This window comes from Porites lutea, chromosome 6, assembly GCF_958299795.1.
Source record: "Porites lutea chromosome 6, jaPorLute2.1, whole genome shotgun sequence".
Classification (NCBI taxonomy): Eukaryota; Metazoa; Cnidaria; class Anthozoa; order Scleractinia; family Poritidae; genus Porites; species Porites lutea.
The window spans coordinates 4,382,501-4,399,799 of NC_133206.1; the positions used below are offsets into that span (position 1 = coordinate 4,382,501).

General features: G+C 40.0%; 2 protein-coding genes across 2 annotated transcripts; one reads left to right on the plus strand and one right to left on the minus strand.

Moving 5' to 3' along the window:
* Window positions 1-3,913: 3,913 nt before the first annotated feature.
* LOC140942366 (tetratricopeptide repeat protein 4-like) lies at window positions 3,914-7,219 on the plus strand. Its single transcript, XM_073391321.1, has 4 exons — window positions 3,914-4,016; window positions 4,855-5,016; window positions 6,111-6,188; window positions 6,661-7,219. Exons 1-4 carry the CDS (start codon window positions 3,923-3,925, stop codon window positions 6,771-6,773), a joined length of 447 nt encoding a protein of 148 aa, XP_073247422.1. The 5' UTR covers window positions 3,914-3,922; the 3' UTR covers window positions 6,774-7,219.
* A 6,929-nt stretch (window positions 7,220-14,148) lies between these two features.
* Window positions 14,149-14,598, minus strand: LOC140940937 (uncharacterized). Its single transcript, XM_073389896.1, has one exon. The coding sequence runs from the start codon at window positions 14,596-14,598 to the stop codon at window positions 14,149-14,151; it is 450 nt and encodes a 149-aa protein (XP_073245997.1).
* Window positions 14,599-17,299: the final 2,701 nt, after the last annotated feature.

Sequence of the window (17,299 nt, forward strand, 5' to 3'; positions counted from 1 at the left end):
GACTTGACGCCCCTTTCATATCATCGTATCAAGGTACGGCTGAGAGAAACAGTTATTGTAGTGAAACAAATCAGAGATTTCAGGCCTTCGTGATATTACAGGTAGGCTAAATTAGTCGACTTAAAACGACCAGCTTATTTAAATAAGTGAACGGTTTTCCTTCGGCACACTGTGGCAAAGAATATTGTTCGATGCGATGCTATTCTGCACCTTAACGAAAATCGACACTATTTAGTAGGGTTTTCGTCAAGTTTCTTGCTCTTTTATAGCTTTATCATTGATCTATATTTTCCATGATTGTATCTATCAGTAGGCTCAGAAACTACAGGCCTGTAAATAATTTCTCGTTTAAGAAAGGAATTATGACCGATCAGGTGACTGTTGTAGTAAGACAAGCCAGAAAATTTGTTTGACTTTGCATATCTTAAACTAATTAACGGTGTTTGATCTGTCTGGTCGTCGTTTCCGATCGCGGTATAATTTTTTTTTAAAAAAATCAAAACGTCGCAATTCTTCCGCGGATTTTGGATGACCTTCTGCGGAAACTGTCTGAACTGTTTTTGATCGATAAATCTTGTTTTTGCCTGTTTCACTTCGCAGTCAAGGCCTTCTTCGGCGTGATGTTTTCTTTCCCGAAACCCAATGTTGGTTTAGTTTTGGTCTTTCCCCATAAAGTAAAGAAAACAAATCCATGCTGATTGTCCAATTCAATGGGCTCATTCTCGAACAAACAATGTGAAAAGATTCCGCATGACTTGTTAGATTTTTAGCGCCAAAGCAGTCGGATAAACCCTGAACATAGAATTGTACTCGGATTCAGTTTTTTAGAAGGATTTTCCAAGTCTCAAGACGGACAGCTTCTCACTCAACAATCAGTTCAGCAAATGCTACCTTCGCTTATTCCGTGTAAGATAACTTTTTCTCACTGTATTTCAATTTTTTTAAATCTTAGTTTAATTGTAGTTTTAATTTCAGCTATCGCGCGTGCGCTCTGCGTTCGAACAAAAACAGTACTTGTTTTACCGAAAGCCATCAAAGATTTCTTAATTAGATAGTTAAAACCATTACTTGTGACGTACTACAGTTTATAGAAAGCGATACAATATCAAAGCGACCTAAAAATAGCAAAAAGAAGCAATCTCGAATATAAAAAAAACCAAGCTTCTTCAACTCGAAACCGAAATAAACGAAATAACCTCAACTCGAAAACGAAGAATCCTGGAAGCCAAAACCAAAATACCCTCAACTTCGGTGAAAACACGTGTAAACAATTAAATATAGTCAGTTGTTTTCAAGCGTGATGGGCTGTTCCAGGCTCTCGGTACAGACAGAGAGAGAAAGAAGAGGGGGAAGTGGGGCGGGGGAAGAGAGAGAGAATTTCTTCGCTGTCCCCGTTCTATTTTTGCTCGTCTCGACTAATGAAAGCCACAAGGGTGACCATTCCTCCGGGCATCTGTCAGGCACTTTTGCTTTTGCTCACGGTACAAGCCCCGATCTGTCTTTTTCCCCTTTTGAGAAGGGAGGGAAAGGAGGGGCATATCACTGGCTCCCCCCACCCCCTTCTACTGGTTGGTCATTTGTAACCCGAGGGTTTGGGGATTTACCATCGTAGACTTTTGGTATATTATATTTTTAACCCATTAGAATGAGAAAGTTTGCGGTATTGCGGTGTTGATAATTTTTCACGTGGACTATTTTGCGGTATTTTGTCATATTGCGGTATCCGGCTAAACATGTAAGATGCTTTTTTATTTGTGTTACAGTGCTGGGTAACCTTATCCACTCTATACGTATTGCGCATGCGCATGCGTATACTTCTACTTCGTTTATGATTGGATTATTGTTCACATAGCTGCTGAATATCTTTCAGTGGAAGCACACGTCATCACGACAGCTACTGCAAATAACGAAGCGAGTTTCTTTTAGAGGGAAATAATGCAATATGCTCCTCAGGGCTGAACTAAGGTGCTGTCACGCGGCAGTGTAATTCCTTTTCACTATTTTTAGAATGTTTATTGATGACACCTCAGAAAAAAAAAATTAAAAAAAAAATCATTGCCCTGAATCTGACTATGAGTCAGCTGGCGAAGTTGTATTTGGAAGATTAGTTGTTATTGCTGGTACACAGGGTGGTATGTTTCGGAGCAACTGCCTGTCATTGGGTTTACTGTGAAAATAGTTTGATGTACTGCTGCATTATATAATAATACCTCAGTGCTTTTCAAGATCTTCCTGCCTGAAACTGAAAGTATTCTGTTGGATAATGTTCGAAAAGTAGTGTTATGTTTGAATTTGGATTTAGTTTTTTGGAAGGTTTTCCAAGTCTCGAGACGGACAAGCTTCCCACTAAAAAAATCGGTTCAGCAAATACTACCTTTCCTTTTAACTTTTTCTCACTGTATTTCAATTTTTTGAAGTGTTTTACCGAAAGCCATCAAAGATTTCTTAATTAGATAGTTAAAACCATTACTTGTGACGTACTACAGTTTATAGAAAGCGATACAATATCAAAGCGACCTAAAAATAGCAAAAAGAAGCAATCTCGAATATAAAAAAAACCAAGCATCTTCAACTCGAAACCGAAATAAACGAAATAACCTCAACTCGAAAACGAAGAATCCTGGAAGCCAAAACCAAAATACCCTCAACTTCGGTGAAAACACGTGTAAACAATTAAATATAGTCAGTTGTTTTCAAGCGTGATGGGCTGTTCCAGGCTCTCGGTACAGACAGAGAGAGAAAGAAGAGGGGGAAGTGGGGCGGGGGAAGAGAGAGAGAATTTCTTCGCTGTCCCCGTTCTATTTTTGCTCGTCTTGACTAAATGAAAGCCACAAGGGGGACAATTCCTCCCGGTATCTGTCAGGCACTTTTGCTTTTGCTCACGGTACAAGCCCCGATCTGTCTTTTTCCCCTTTTGAGAAGGGAGGGAAAAGAGGGGCATACAGAGATTGGAAGAGGGTGTGATCACTGGCCACCCTCCCCCGCTTCAAATGGTGGGTCATTTGTAACCCGGGGGTTTGAGGATTCACCATCTTAGACTTTTGGTACATTATATTTTTAACCCATTACAATGAGAAAGTTTGCGGTATTGCGGTGTTGATAATTTTTCACGTGGACTATTTTGCAGTATTTTGTCTTATTGCGGTATTCGGCTAAACATGTAAGATGAGGTATTTTTAATATTTGGGTCGATTTTTGACTTGGTATAGTCTTATTTGCCGCTTTTCTTTTTTATTTGTGTTACAATGCTGGGCAACCTTACCCACTCTATACTTATTGCGCATGCGTATACTTCTACTTCGTTTATTATTGGATTATTATTCACATAGCTGCCGAATATCTATCAGTGGAAAGCAGATGTCATCACGACAGCTATTGCGAATAGCGAAGCGAGTTTCTTTTATAGGGAAATAATGCAATATGCTCCTCAGGGCTGAGCTGAGGTACTGTCACGCATTAGTGGCGCGGCAGGCTGTCATGCATTAGTGACGCGGCAGTGTAATTCCTGGTCACTATTTTTAGAATGTTTATTGATGACACCTCAGAAAAAAAAGAATTAAAAAAATCATTGCCCTGAATCTGAATATGAGTCAACTGGTGAGGTTGTTGGAAGGTTAGTTTGTTATTGCTGGCTCACAGGGTGGTGTGCCTGTCATTGGGTTTACTGTGAAAATAGTTTGATGTACTGCTGCACTATATAATAATATCTCAGTGCGTTTCAAGATCTTCCTGCCCGAAACTGAAGGTATTCTGTTGAATAATGTTCGAAAAGTAGTGTTTTGTTTGAATTTTTTTTATCATTAAGTGGAAAGCACCACGCATGGCAAATTGAGCGAAAGTCACCCATGTTAATGCAGGGAGATAGAGTTTCATTAATTGATAGCGTTGTTCCATTTTGGTTTTTCACCAGATCATTGCAAACATGACGCAAAGTGGAATCGGAGCAGCAAGTGAGACTGATGTTACAGCACTTAGTTCAGGGCAATCATTGGACTTTGATGAGGACACATTGAAAGGTAAAGACATTCACTACTGTTATTAGTTGATCACCAAAAGAGCTTTGACATAGCAAGGACGAATGAAATTAAAACTATAGACAAGAACATCACGGTGACTGGAAGAGATAAAAAAAGGATGCGCCATTTTCAACGGGCATCGTCATCAGCTACAACAGAATTTAAAGTAATTAAATTGGCTGGAATTTTAAAAGCAATATTTACAGAACTAGCAAGTAATTGCGTAAGAACCACGAACAGTCGATTAGATTATTCTAGGAGCAGGCTTATCTTGCGATTCACATAAGCAGAGAATTAGCTCTTGCAATTGGTCTGCACGATTCACATATTCTTAGGAGACTCCAAAAAGATGTCAACGCACATCTTATTCAGTGCAATGCTTCCGCGTCCCTTTTGTCAAGTATTTTCTGAGGATACAAATCATGTACGTCTCCCTTTTTGGCATGTTAAACAGAAAATTTTTATCTCATATCACTGTTGATACGTAGTGACCATCTTCACTTCATGGAATTAAAATAGACTGACAAAACCTAGTAGGAAATAACGATCTTGCTTTCTAGAAATAAGTGTCAAGCAAAACTTTGCAAACCTTGGTATTGACAGCGCTACCCAAATTAAACCCCGACGGGAGGGGTTGGTAACTAGATGGGACATCAGCAGCCATATTCTGTACTGAACACTTTCATTCTATTCCTTTTTCTTTTTTTTTTTATTTCATTTCATTGAACATCCTATTTCTATGACTAATGTCATGGTTTACGCTATTCATAAGGTAACTATTAACACCCAAAGCAATAGCGCTCAGGTTTAACGACAATTCAATCTACTTCGTTGTCAGCTATAGCAGAAGTTTACAAGACTGAAGGTAATGAAGCGTACTTAAAGGAAGATTACAGCAACGCCATTTACTTTTATACTGAGGGAATAAAAGTAAACTGCAAGGACCAGGACCTGAAGGCTAAGCTGTACAGCAACAGAGCATATGCAAACCTTCGTTTTGGTGAGACTATTTGTACTTTTGCAAATAGTGATGTGGCAAGGTTGGGGGGGGGGGGGGGGGTTGGGAAGGCGAAGTAGCCGAGTGGTAAGACAGAGGTACTGGATTTGAATTGTGATTAATAGTTTGTTTGAAATTTCGTAGTCCGCACAGAAAGACATGTCTTTAAAAATGTGATGATGACCAAATATTATATATATATTTTTACCGAATTGCTGATCTCGTCAGGGAACTATTTGAGAACGGTCTAATCGAAGTAGATGTCAGTGATTGACACATGGTTACAGGGCCGTAACTAGTTTTTTTGTAACAGGGGGCATTATCGCGAGTACAGAAGGCACGAGGCTTGTGCGGGGGTATGAGGGTATCGTCCCCCAGAAAATTTTCATATTTGGAGGCTCCGAAACGTTATTTTCAGTACTTATCATGAGATATGTCTCCGAAAAATCGACCTCGAATATGAAAATGGCAAACAATTGCAAGTCACTATAACCAAAATAACTGAGTCTAAAGAAAACAAATCCATCCACAGACTTGATGTGTCTGGCTCAACAGGTCCGGGGGGGAAGCTGTCCCCCCTTGCCCCCTCGCTAGCTACGGCTCTGGATTATATACTTAATAATGAACAATTGCGGTTTCAACTTTCAGAATCTAAGTATAAAAAAGGTTCAAACAAACGGGTCAAACAATAACGTTCTTGCTGGACGGTTCCCTTCCATCATATTGCCACGCGCCTTTATTCTCCCGCTTATTCCCCTCCCCCATCGCATGCCTGACATGCATGCATTAGCTGACGCAGTTAAGTGAACTACTCGCGAAAGAAGTTTTCTTTTTCCAGTGTAAATGATTTTTCATCTTGAAGTTTTTTTTAATGTAATATCGTACTAATAAAAAGCATTACGCATTATCTGATTAATTCACTCAGGAACCTATGACCCGTATGGGCTCCTGATTCACTACATTCTGTTTTGGACTTGCTTTAACAAGGTCATCCTGTACTTGCCACCTTTTGTTTATCGTACGTGCTTTGAATTCTGATTGGCTCGCTGCGTTTGCTGTGTGTGACATTTTGGCTTTTGTTTTTTCAACATTCCTAGGAAATTACATTTATTCACTGGTAGACGCAAAAGAAGCCACGGACATACGACCACTGTCAGTGAAACCAATAATAGCAGGTAATTCCAAAGGTTTAGTGCTTTGTCCTTAAGAAACAAACAGAGTTTATGACGTGCTGAAAGCGTTTGAATTTAACTACATTCTAACTCAAAACCGTAACAGGCGTTCTTTGATTATTTACCTTAATTTTTTCAAACTTTAGGAAACTAAGCAAGAATGAAATTGAAGCTTACAATTAGGATCAATAACTGAATTCACAAAGTCACATAATTTCTATCACAGGACTCTCGAGACTACGAAAACAGAACTCACTTGATCAACTGGAAATCAGCAATCACCCTTCATTGTCCTTTTGCGATGTTGGCTGATTATGACAGTGGCGATCATGATCAAGTTTTCTATGTTTAACATTTCAGTTATAATTTCTGTTGATCCCGCTAAGCGCTGTTTCGATAGAATGGAAGAAAGGGAGCAGGCTTGTGTCGCTGAATATTCTAGGTTTACTGATTTACACTATTTTCACTAATTCAGGAGCGAAAGCTTTAACGAGCTTGAATCTGTTTAAGCTGGCGATCACGTGGTGTGATAGAGGATTAGCAGTATCCTTTTGTTCATTGCATTCCTGCATCATGATCAAAAGATAGTTTACCTTTGCTACTTGCTATACTCCTTACTATGTTATGATTAAAGTTCCACGTAGAGTACGATTACAAAACGTCTTTGAAACATGTCTCGCGTTCAAAGCAAAAACAAATTACATTGCAAATAAAATGTGATTACAAGCCCTCTTTGAAACCTATAAGAGAGAAAGAAGATCCAGGGGACTAGGTTCGAATTTACTCCAACCAAAAGGACATGGAGTATGTCTCAGCTTTCAATATTAGAGCCTCAGTGTGTTAAAACCCAGTCTCACCAGTTACACGATTTACCCTATTTCTCTTCCACCTTTCTATCCCTGAGCTACGCGAGGTTCTGCCAGTTCTTCAATACACGTATTTCTAGCCTCGGGGAGTTTTATGAATGGTTTCAACACCGTATTGAGTGAACTAGTATTAATTGCCACTGGTATCCTAAAAGGTAAAATTGGTAATACTCCTCATATTGTAAGCATAATTTACACACAACGCCAACAACAACAACTTCTGCAGTTCTGCAGTTGTTCTCTCTAATTGAAACTTCTAGTTTTTTTAATAGTATAAAAGTTGTTAACTGACCTATTGGCCTGCTAGGCCTCAGCTGACAAACTGTTCCATTGGACAACACCCTGATATCGGAAACTCTCTGTAAAGAGTCTTGGCATAGAATGAAAATATTACGAATACTACGAATGATATTCATACTACGAATGATATTCATGTTTGCAAATTCCACAAGGATGATTCGAGTGCTTGTTTATTCTGTGGTTTAAACTCGTCTTAATTTGAACGAGGCTTATCCAGTCGAGGTCGCGGAGAATCTGAGCAGGTCTGACATCTCACCCGGATCCACATATTATAAATGCAATTGTTACAATTTTTCAGGTTTGTGACTAAGTCCAGCACTAATATCCCCACACGCAACTCCACAATAATCGGGATAAGACATCATATCGGGATAAGGCGGGATCATGAATCAACAATTTGTAAGCTGTTACGAGAATTCTTTCGGGACGTATTGGCTTCAGTTCCCTAAGCTAGGGCCGCAAATGCTATTGTAACTTTATTGTCGATCTGTTAAATATGAAAAAAAAGGGTACTGCTTACTACGTTATTTGGCGTGAGCGCCGATGTGAATTGAGCCATTGTTTCACATTGCTAGCTTAGGTTATGAACTAGGGATGAGAACAACTCTTTAGGGTTTCTAGACGCCTAAGCAAGGTTAGTGTCATCGGAGTTCAAAATTTCTAGAAAGGGATAGTTAGTTACAATATGGCAAGTCATTGATACATAATAGGAATGTCAGGGGTCCGAAGATAGAGCCCTGAGGCGCCCCGAAACGTACACAGTTCTTTCAGATTTGACGCTGTTTTTCGCTGTAACCTTTGTTGTATTAAATTTTCTGTTTCTGAAGAGGTTCAAGTTCGAATGCCTTTTTCGGCTTGATAAACAGAATGGTGTTTGTTAAATCATTTCTCGATATCTAAGGTGTCAAATGCTGTTGATATGTCGATAAGAGCTCTCAAAGTAAAGTATTGAGAGAATTAGAGACTGTAGCTATAAGTAAACTTATTTGATGCCTTGGAAACTAAAGAAAGCTGGGATACTGTTGAGGTCATTTCAGTGACAGAAGAAAGAAAAAATGGCTTGACTTTGGGTTTTTGTTACTCACCCATAATGTCAAAGTCAGGATCAGACAGGTTAGACCTGATCCTGTAATTAATTACATTCTGATGATGTACATGGTGACACCTCCAGCTTCTCTTTATAAGGGGCCTAGCCAGAATAAGTTCTGGAGGTACGCACAATTTTCCCCCTCCCCCAGTAAATCAATAGATCCCTCGTCGTTTCCAAGTCTCCTCTCCATCCAGTTCTTTCTTAACAGTAAGACGTGGAAGAATCATATAGGAGACAGATGTGCATGGAGGCCCATGTTCCCAGGGACCATGTCAGCTGAAATATGATATTTAGGCGGTTTGAAACAGCTAGAAATGCGTCTAAAATTAGCATTCTTCTTACAGATACTGGGGAAAATTTCAAGTTACTCATGATGAACAACTTACTTAGCCTTTTTAGCCCCTCATGAGGGTTAGTTTTGTTTAACGGAAATATTGGGAAAATAAATTGCCCATCCTACGCTGTCCGATCAGCCTTGACTTTAATTCATAGGAACTCACTGAACAGGTCCACTAGTTGATATTCAGTTAGAAGAAACATAAGAAGTACTTAATTTATAATGAAACTTCATACCTTAACAATGTCAAAAGATCGAAACGGAAAACACCGCTTTGATGGAGCTCAGAAAGCTGGCAACAGACATGGACAACAAGGTATCTTGGTGTGTTTCTATAATAAGCATTTTGCTTTGATTTAGCGATGAAAATAGCTTTTCATGCTGCAGTGATATTGCAAGTTGACTCTAATAAAAGCCGAGATGCGATCGGTACCACAATCCGTCAACTAAGGGCTCCGCTTTTAAAGCAATTTTACTAGCAGTTCGCGTTACGTTCAAATTACCCTGTACTAAGTTTATAAAATGGTTGCTAAACAAACAACCAATGAAAATCAGGCATTATATTCAATTATTGTTTATTCAAAAAGTTTCTTCTTTTCTGATTGGCTCAATTCCCGCGGCTTATTCTTCATAACCAGCTGGCGTTGACCAAATTTGGAAGGAGTACTACAGACTAATTGCCAGAAAATAGACTGAAAACTGGGAAGCCTTTGATCGAGATTGCGTTGTCTTGGTGGAGAGAATTAAAAAACGACGGAAAATTTTTCACGTTTCGCAAAGAAAAAATAGCTGAACTATTGCCTAAAATCGTAGCAAGAATGGAGAATATCTGCAGAACTCATGATCTGCAGAACTGAACATCCCTCTAAATCCTGAACTTGTCGAGAAACAGGCAACTGAGACAACTGAAGACGGTCCTCCTCGGTTAATACCCTTCAAATCATATTCAGCCTCATTTGGTAATTGTTAATTAACGCACTAATCATCCAACAAAGAGGTTCCAAAATTTCACCCACAGCAGCACGAGGTTTGAATATTGATACAAAACGTACTGGACCCAAAAACTTGGATCAAATTACCAGACACGAGATAGAGACGAGAAACTTTAATTAACGGTATTTCCTCTTTTAGTCCTCTGGGCATTCTCTGTTTTAGTTCTTCTGAACTGGTGGCCAGTCAGGGAGGGAGGTTGCTAATTAGTAATTAGGGTTTTTAAAACTGGCCTATTGGCCTGCTAAGCCTCAGCTGACCATCTGTTCCATCCTCTCTATAAAGAGACCGAACAGACTTTGTTGCTGGCCCCGAAGATTATGTGTACGAACAATATTCACGTTTCCAAATTCCACAAGGATGATTCGAGTACTTGTTAATCCTGTGATTTAAACTCGTCTGAGAATGAGGCTTACCCAGTCGAGGTCGCCGAGAATCTGAGCAGATCTGACATCTCAACCGGATCCACTTATGATGTACAGTTGTTGCAATTTTTCAGGTTTTTGACTAAGTCCAGCACCAATATCCCCACACACAGCACCATGACAGTCGTATAAGACAAAATCAACAATTTGTAAGCTGTTTCGAGACGTATTAGCCTCAGTCTCCTTAGCCAGGGCCGCAAATACTATTGCAACTTTATTGATGATCTCTTAAATATGAAAAAAAAAAGTACCGCTTCTTTCTATTGAGTGTCCCTATCAAGACAAATACCAGTTTCACTTGGGAGCAGTATGTCGCGTCTTATCTGGCGCCCCCGTAAATGGGCGTCACGTGTGGTCTTGACTACGTTATTTGGTTTGAGTGAGTCTTTGTTTCAGATTGCTTACGTCATAAATTAGGGATGAGAACAACTCTTTAAGGTTTTTAGACGCGAGGTTAGTGTCACCGGAGTACAAAATTTCTAAAAAGGGACAGTTGGCTACAATATGGCGTCATTGATACATAAATAGGAATATCAGGGGCCCGAAGATAGAGCCCTGAGGCACCCTGCAACCCTTCGCAAGTTCTTTCAGATTTGAAGTTGTTTATCGCTGTAACCTCTGCTGTATAAAATTGCCTGATTCTGAAGAGGTTTAATTTCGAATGCCCTTTTTAGCTTGATAAACAGAATGGCGTTTGTTAAGCCATTTCTCGATATCTAAGGTGCCAAATGTTTGACATGTCGATAAGATCTCTCAAAGCAAGCGTTTAGAAACTAAGGGGGCACAAAGATGTTAGGTAGCACATTGTATTTGAAAAGTAGAGAATTCTGGGTCCGAAGGACCCACCAGATTGGTCTCTGTATCTTAAAACCAGAAAATGTTTCACGTAGCTGCAGAGACATCATTGTTTCAATGCTCTGGGAGATGAATTTTTATTTTCCACTTTTATGCGTGCATGTTTCGACTTTTTGGAGCAAAAATATTTGGAGGGGAGGGGGAAGGGCATCCCCGGCCCCTCCCCATGCTACTGGCGTGCAAAGTAAAGCATTGAGAGAATTAGGGACTGTAGCTATAAGTGAACTTGATGCCTTGGAAACTAAAGAAAGCTGGGATACTTATAAGGCCGTTTCAGTGACAGAAGAAAGAAGAAATGACTTGACTTTGGGTTTTTGTTAGTCACACATAATGTGAAAGTCAGGATCAGACAGGTTAGACCTGATCCTGTAATTAATTACATTCTGATTGTACATGGTGACACCTCCAGCTTCTCTTTATAAGGGGTCTAGCCAGAATAAGTTCTGGAGGTATGCACAATTTTAGTAGCCACACATAAAACTCAAAGTCAGGATCAGACAGGTCAGACCTGATCCTGTAATCAATTACATTTTGAATCTACGTGGTACCACCTCCAGCTCCTCTGTATCAGGGGCGTAGCCGGGTAAGTTCAGGAGATACGCGCAATTTCTCCCCTCCTCCAATAAAGCAATAGATCCCTCGTTTCTAATTTTCCTCCTCCCATCTTCTTTCTTAACGGTAAGAGGTGGGAGAATACTAGGAGACAGGTGTGCATGCAGGCCCATGTTCCCCGGGAAAATGTGATTTTTACGCCGTTTGAAGTAGCTAGAGATGCGTCTAAAATTAGCCCTCTTCTTACAAATACTGGCGAAAATTTCAAGTTACTTCATGAACAACTTACTTAGCCTTTTCAGCCCCTCATGAGGGTTAGTTTTGTTTAACCGAAATATTGGGAAAATAAATTACGCATCCTACGCTGTCCGATCAGCCTTGCCTTTAATTCATAAGTTTGAAGTTTGACGTTTATTTATTCATAAATACATAGCAGTTCCAAAACTGAATTGGGTATTTACGTTACATAAAGTTACACAGATGTAGTCATTAACTATTATAGTCTATCTACTTTATTAAAAAGGATAAAGAAGCTAAAAAAAAAAATATTAAAAAAGATTATTAAAAAACACAAATTCAGAAACTCTAAACTGCGTTCGTTTTAAGACATGAAAAGATAATCAACGTATCCTTAAAAAGGTCGGTTTTGAACCGTGGCATGTTAAAACCAGGGCGGATAAATGTTGGGCGGTGAAACGAGCGCTCCGCTCTTCATTTAATGTGTGATGCGGAGTAGGACTGGCACGAGCGCTCTTTCCGCGCTTCCGGTGCGCTTGAAGGCAGGCGAAATTTTCCTTTTTGCAAACCGGAAATCCTATTTTCTTTCTGTAATTTCAGGCCACAATGTTAAATAGATAAATTCGTTTCATAACAGTATCAATAAACAGTTTCATATGTTTGTGTCTGTAGGTCTATAAGTCAAACTTGTTGGTCGTATAATGCCAAAATTTGAGTTTAATTTGAAAGTGTTGAATACCTCCTCCTTCCACTAAATATCGCCTAATCGTCTTTCGCCGTTTCGTTTGCAAAAGCTTAACACTTCTTAACCTCAATTTTTACATATGTTAAAGGGGGATAAATTTTATACAACATAACAAAAAATTAGATTGATATATATTGATATAGTGGCGTTGTACTTCTTCAAACTTTGCTTCTCGGGTGCAACGCGCCATGGCGATTCGCGCAATGCGTTGCAAATCCGGCAACCGCATGAAAACAAAATTTAGTGAGGTTAGTTGTAAGATTTTTTCTCCTTTTTTCTCTCTTAAACAAAACAAGATAAACAGTAAAAACTGAGGGGAAACTAATTTTGAAGATTCGAAGAAACAGAAAGACGTATGAGATGTTTTTTTCCAAATTAAAGAGAAGGATGATGGTGATTGAAATTAGCATAATTTCACCTTTCACGAGCTGCACGCATTTATAAAATACACGTCATCTAGTTATGAAGCACGATCTGCTGTCTTTTAGTTTTGCCGTGGATGACATGGATGAGATTTTCCTTCGTGTTTTAGACAGTACTTAGTTGTTTTTGTTTTGGAATAACATCGACATTGGCGAGTAGGAGAACGAATATATAATTCAGTGGTAGAGTCATGGAAGTAATAAGAGAAACCCTTTGAAAGAGATGTTTGTCTACTCCAACTAAACCTCCCGCAAAAAATAGCAACATTTGCCTCTCGGAGACAGCGTACCAGCACAAAGGAACGAGGATGAAGTGCAAGAAAACAATTCAAGCCGCCATAATTCAGTAACAGCGGCAGTGTCTTATGTACAAACCATATCATAAAGCAAGCTCTGACCGAAGTCGAAAAAAAGCGACATTTCTAAGCAGAGTCTCAGTCCACTGCATCACACCTTTTTGCTCGGACGCGCTCGTTTCACCGCCCAACCTTTATCCGCCCTGGTTAAAACTGAGCTCGCGCGCGCCTTAATGAATAAGTAGTTTCGTGCGGCGCAGGTAATATCTCATAAAGGCGGTGATTGTTGTCATTTACAATTGTGTCAAAAAGTGTCTCACATATTTCGTCATAATGAGTGGATATTTCCTTAAAGTTCATAATGTCGAGGGTCTCATGATAGCTTCGACCAGGGCAGATGATGAACATTGCTCTCTTCTGTACACGTTCTAATAGTCCATAACTGATCTAATACAACTAGAGTAAAAGAGCCCTAAATCAGTGCGAGCAACCTTAGCTCTCTTTTAAGTTGAACCAAAAAAATATAATCTTTGCAAATCACTGGAAATATAAAGACCTAATAGCTTTACACTTTCTACCATTTCTAAAGCATCGCCATCAATGAGAATAGGCTCAAATTCTTGCTGGGACCTTGTAAAAGATGTTCGCATTTCTGTACACTTATCAGTATTCCGTTGGACTCTTTTTTTTCTAGAGACCATTGTATTACTCTATCCGTAGTACGTTGTGCGTTGCTAATCTCCCCAATCGCAACCGTTTCGGAGATATAGTAGTATCGTCTACATATTCCCATAAGCGTGAATTTTTTAGTACAAGGTCATTAATCATAATCAAAAGAAGCCAAGGCCCTAATTTGGTTCCCTGGGGCACGCTTGAGGGGTCTGATGCCAAATCAGATACACAGCCTCACCAAGTTTGATTCTTTGAGATCTGTTTGACAGAAAGTCGATAAACCAATTAATTGTCCTATTTGGCGCGTCTAACATTTCTATTTTTCTTATAAGAATTCTATGGTCAATTAAATCAAAAGTTTCACGATAATCGAACAAAACAGTTCTTATAGTAGCACTATTCCCGTCGGTGCCTTCAGCCCAGTCATGAAGCATGTCCAACAAACCAAGCGTGGTAGACGACTTCGGTATGGCGCCGTACTGGTTTAAATCGAGATCATTAAATACAGCGGGCTTGATGTAGTCACATACCACGAACGCCTCGGAGATGGGTCTAAGATCTTTCTGTACGATCTTTACAGGTTTTTTCTTGGCAAGCAGGTAGGACTTTCTCTTTAAACGATGCATTGAGAATTCTGCATACAGGAAAGGCAATAAGGTCGGCGTATTCTCGCATAGGCCAATTCAGAATTTACGGGCCACACGATTTAGAAGGATTGAGTTTGATAATACTTTCCATACACGTTCCTTGAATACTTCTAGGAAGTTCCAGGGCAAGGCGAGTGGTGGCGTAAGACAGACGATACTCTTCAAGAGGCTCGAGGAATGCTTTATTTATAGAGTTCGCCAATTCATGTGTAGATAGGTTCTCAACTTCTTTGAAGTTCATGTGATTAAGGAGATCACTCGAGGAAGCTTTCCCGCCGCTTAATCGGTTCATCTCTCTCCGCCAGGCTCTGGGGTCTTCGTTCTTCATAAGAAATGAACAGGCCCACTAGTTGATGTTCAGTTAGAACCAACATAACAAGTACTTAATTTAAAATTTAAACGAAATTCACACCTTAACAATGTCAAAAGATTGAGACGGAAAACACCACTCTGTTGGGCCTCAGAAAGCTGGCAATAGACATGGACAACGAGGTATCTTCGTTTGTTTCTATAATAAGCATTTCGCTTTGATTTAGCGATGAAAGTGGCCTTTCATGTTACCCTGATATTGCAAGTTGACTCGCCTCGGCTAACACCCTCCTCGATCTCCATAAATCTTCAAATCATACTCAGCCTCATCTGATAATTGTTAATTAACTCACTCTAATCATCAGACAAAGAAGTTCCAAAATTTCACCCACAGCACGAGGTTTGAATATTAATACAAAACGTCCTGGACCCGTAAATGAATTGCATGAATTTGCATAATATGGCGGACGGACACGTTTTTCTAGCTCCGAACGCTGATCGCTTTTTCTCCAGGCCGCGGCTTGTTAGGACCAGTTCCTTGCCTGATTTGAGTAAGGTATACACTGACTCAACTCTGGTAGTCGCTAATCGGATCAGTAACCAGAATATGTCTACTTCTGTGCCCGATTATGGTTCGCTTTCTTCGCCCTGTGAATTGAGTGAAATGGCTGCTATCAAGAATGCATTAAATGGACGGTCCATCAACTCCCTGAAGGTGGAAGATCTAAGGGACGAACTTGAGAAAAGAAAGCTTTCCAAATCTGGCAGGAAAACTGAGCTGGTTTAAAGACTCAAGGAATCGATTTTGACAGGATTTGGTGAAATTCAAATTCCCCGCCAGAATGTCAACCAACCGTCACCTCGGCCTTCGGCTGTTATAAACCTGGACGACACTAGCAGCAGCCCAGAACAACAGAGTCACACATGCGATGGCTATAAATCCCTTAAAGTTCTTTACGACCGCTTGGAAAATGAGGTAAACAAGCTTAAAGACTCGTATGGATCTCTACTAACAGACAGTAGGAAAATACAGTCAACCTGCAAATCGTGTCAAGATCAACAACGGATTCAGGAAGAAAATCGCGCTCTGCGAGAGCAACTTCAGCTAATGAAGGGAAATCTAGATAAAACAAAAGAGGAGCGAGATTCCCTACAGATGGTAGTATCATTGCTAAGCAAGGAGCTATACTTTCGCCCTGACAGCAATGAAGCTTTTAAAGAGTCGCCTTCGGTTGATCCTAAGGTGTCGGATACAAAGGGGTCGGATACAAAGGCGGACACAAAGCAAAACAAAGGATCATCTAAATCTCTATCTTCCAAAACAACGAAGAATCGCCAAAGCAAATCGAGCAAGAAAAAGCCGCCAAACAAGAGTTCTCGGAACAGCTCTAATACTCTTAACCACAACCAAGAAGGGCCCTCGCCGACCACCGTCATTATCGGCGATTCTATTATCAGAAACATACAAGGGTGGCAATTAGGGAAAGAGGTTGGCCACCGAGTTGTTGTAAAGTCCTTCGCGGGAGCTACAACAAGTGATATGTCACATTATGTGAAACCAACACTGGACAAGAAGCCTGACCAGATCATTTTACATGCTGGTACTAACGACATTGGAAAACTATCCCCTAGCGAAATCGCCGATAACATCGTTGACCTAGCGAGGGAAATTGAAAGCTCCACTGATGCCCAAGTAATAATATCAGAGCTGGTCACAAGATCGGACCTCTCAGCTAGCGGCGATGTTTGATGCTGTCAATAAAAGGCTTCGAAAATTCTGCAATCAGCGTCAGTGGCACTTCATACGCCACGATGACATTCACTCTACGGACCTAAATAGAGGAGGACTTCATCTTGGTGAGACAGGTATTGCCAAAATGTATAACAACTTCGCGAATAAATTAGATGAATGTAATTGACCTATTCGCCGTTCGTTTAATTCAGAGCGTAATCGCGACCTTGAAAATCTAATCGTTTCTCATGAACTTCTCCCGTCTAAACGAGGCTTTAAATTAGCCTCGCTAAATATTAATAGTCTATCTGCACACATTGACGAACTAAGAATTTTGCTTTCCGACAGACCTATCGATATCTTAGCCATAAACGAATCTAAATTGGATGACACAATAAGCGATAATGAAATTCATATTTCTGGCTATGAATCTATTCGTAGCGATCGCTCTACCAACGGTAGGTCTGGAGGAGGTGTTTGTTTTTTTATTCGTTCCGAAATCAATTATTCTGTTCGCTCTGACCTAATATGTGAACACTTAGAAAGTCTGACTGTCGAAATCAAGAAACCCAGATCAAAGCCTTTTGCCGTGATGACCTGGTATAGACCCCCTGATTCTTCTATTGATCTTTTTAAACC

What these genes read in the sequence shown, in the direction of transcription:
- LOC140940937 (XM_073389896.1), bottom strand. Translation starts at nt 14,598, where the DNA reads ATGCATCGTTTAAAGAGAAAGTCCTACCTGCTTGCCAAGAAAAAACCT.
- LOC140942366 (XM_073391321.1), top strand. Translation starts at nt 3,923, where the DNA reads ATGACGCAAAGTGGAATCGGAGCAGCAAGTGAGACTGATGTTACAGCA. An exon ending in TGATGAGGACACATTGAAAG is followed by an intron (nt 4,017 to 4,854) that starts GTAAAGACATTC and finishes CTTCGTTGTCAG; the next exon opens with CTATAGCAGAAGTTTACAAG. An exon ending in ATATGCAAACCTTCGTTTTG is followed by an intron (nt 5,017 to 6,110) that starts GTGAGACTATTT and finishes CAACATTCCTAG; the next exon opens with GAAATTACATTTATTCACTG.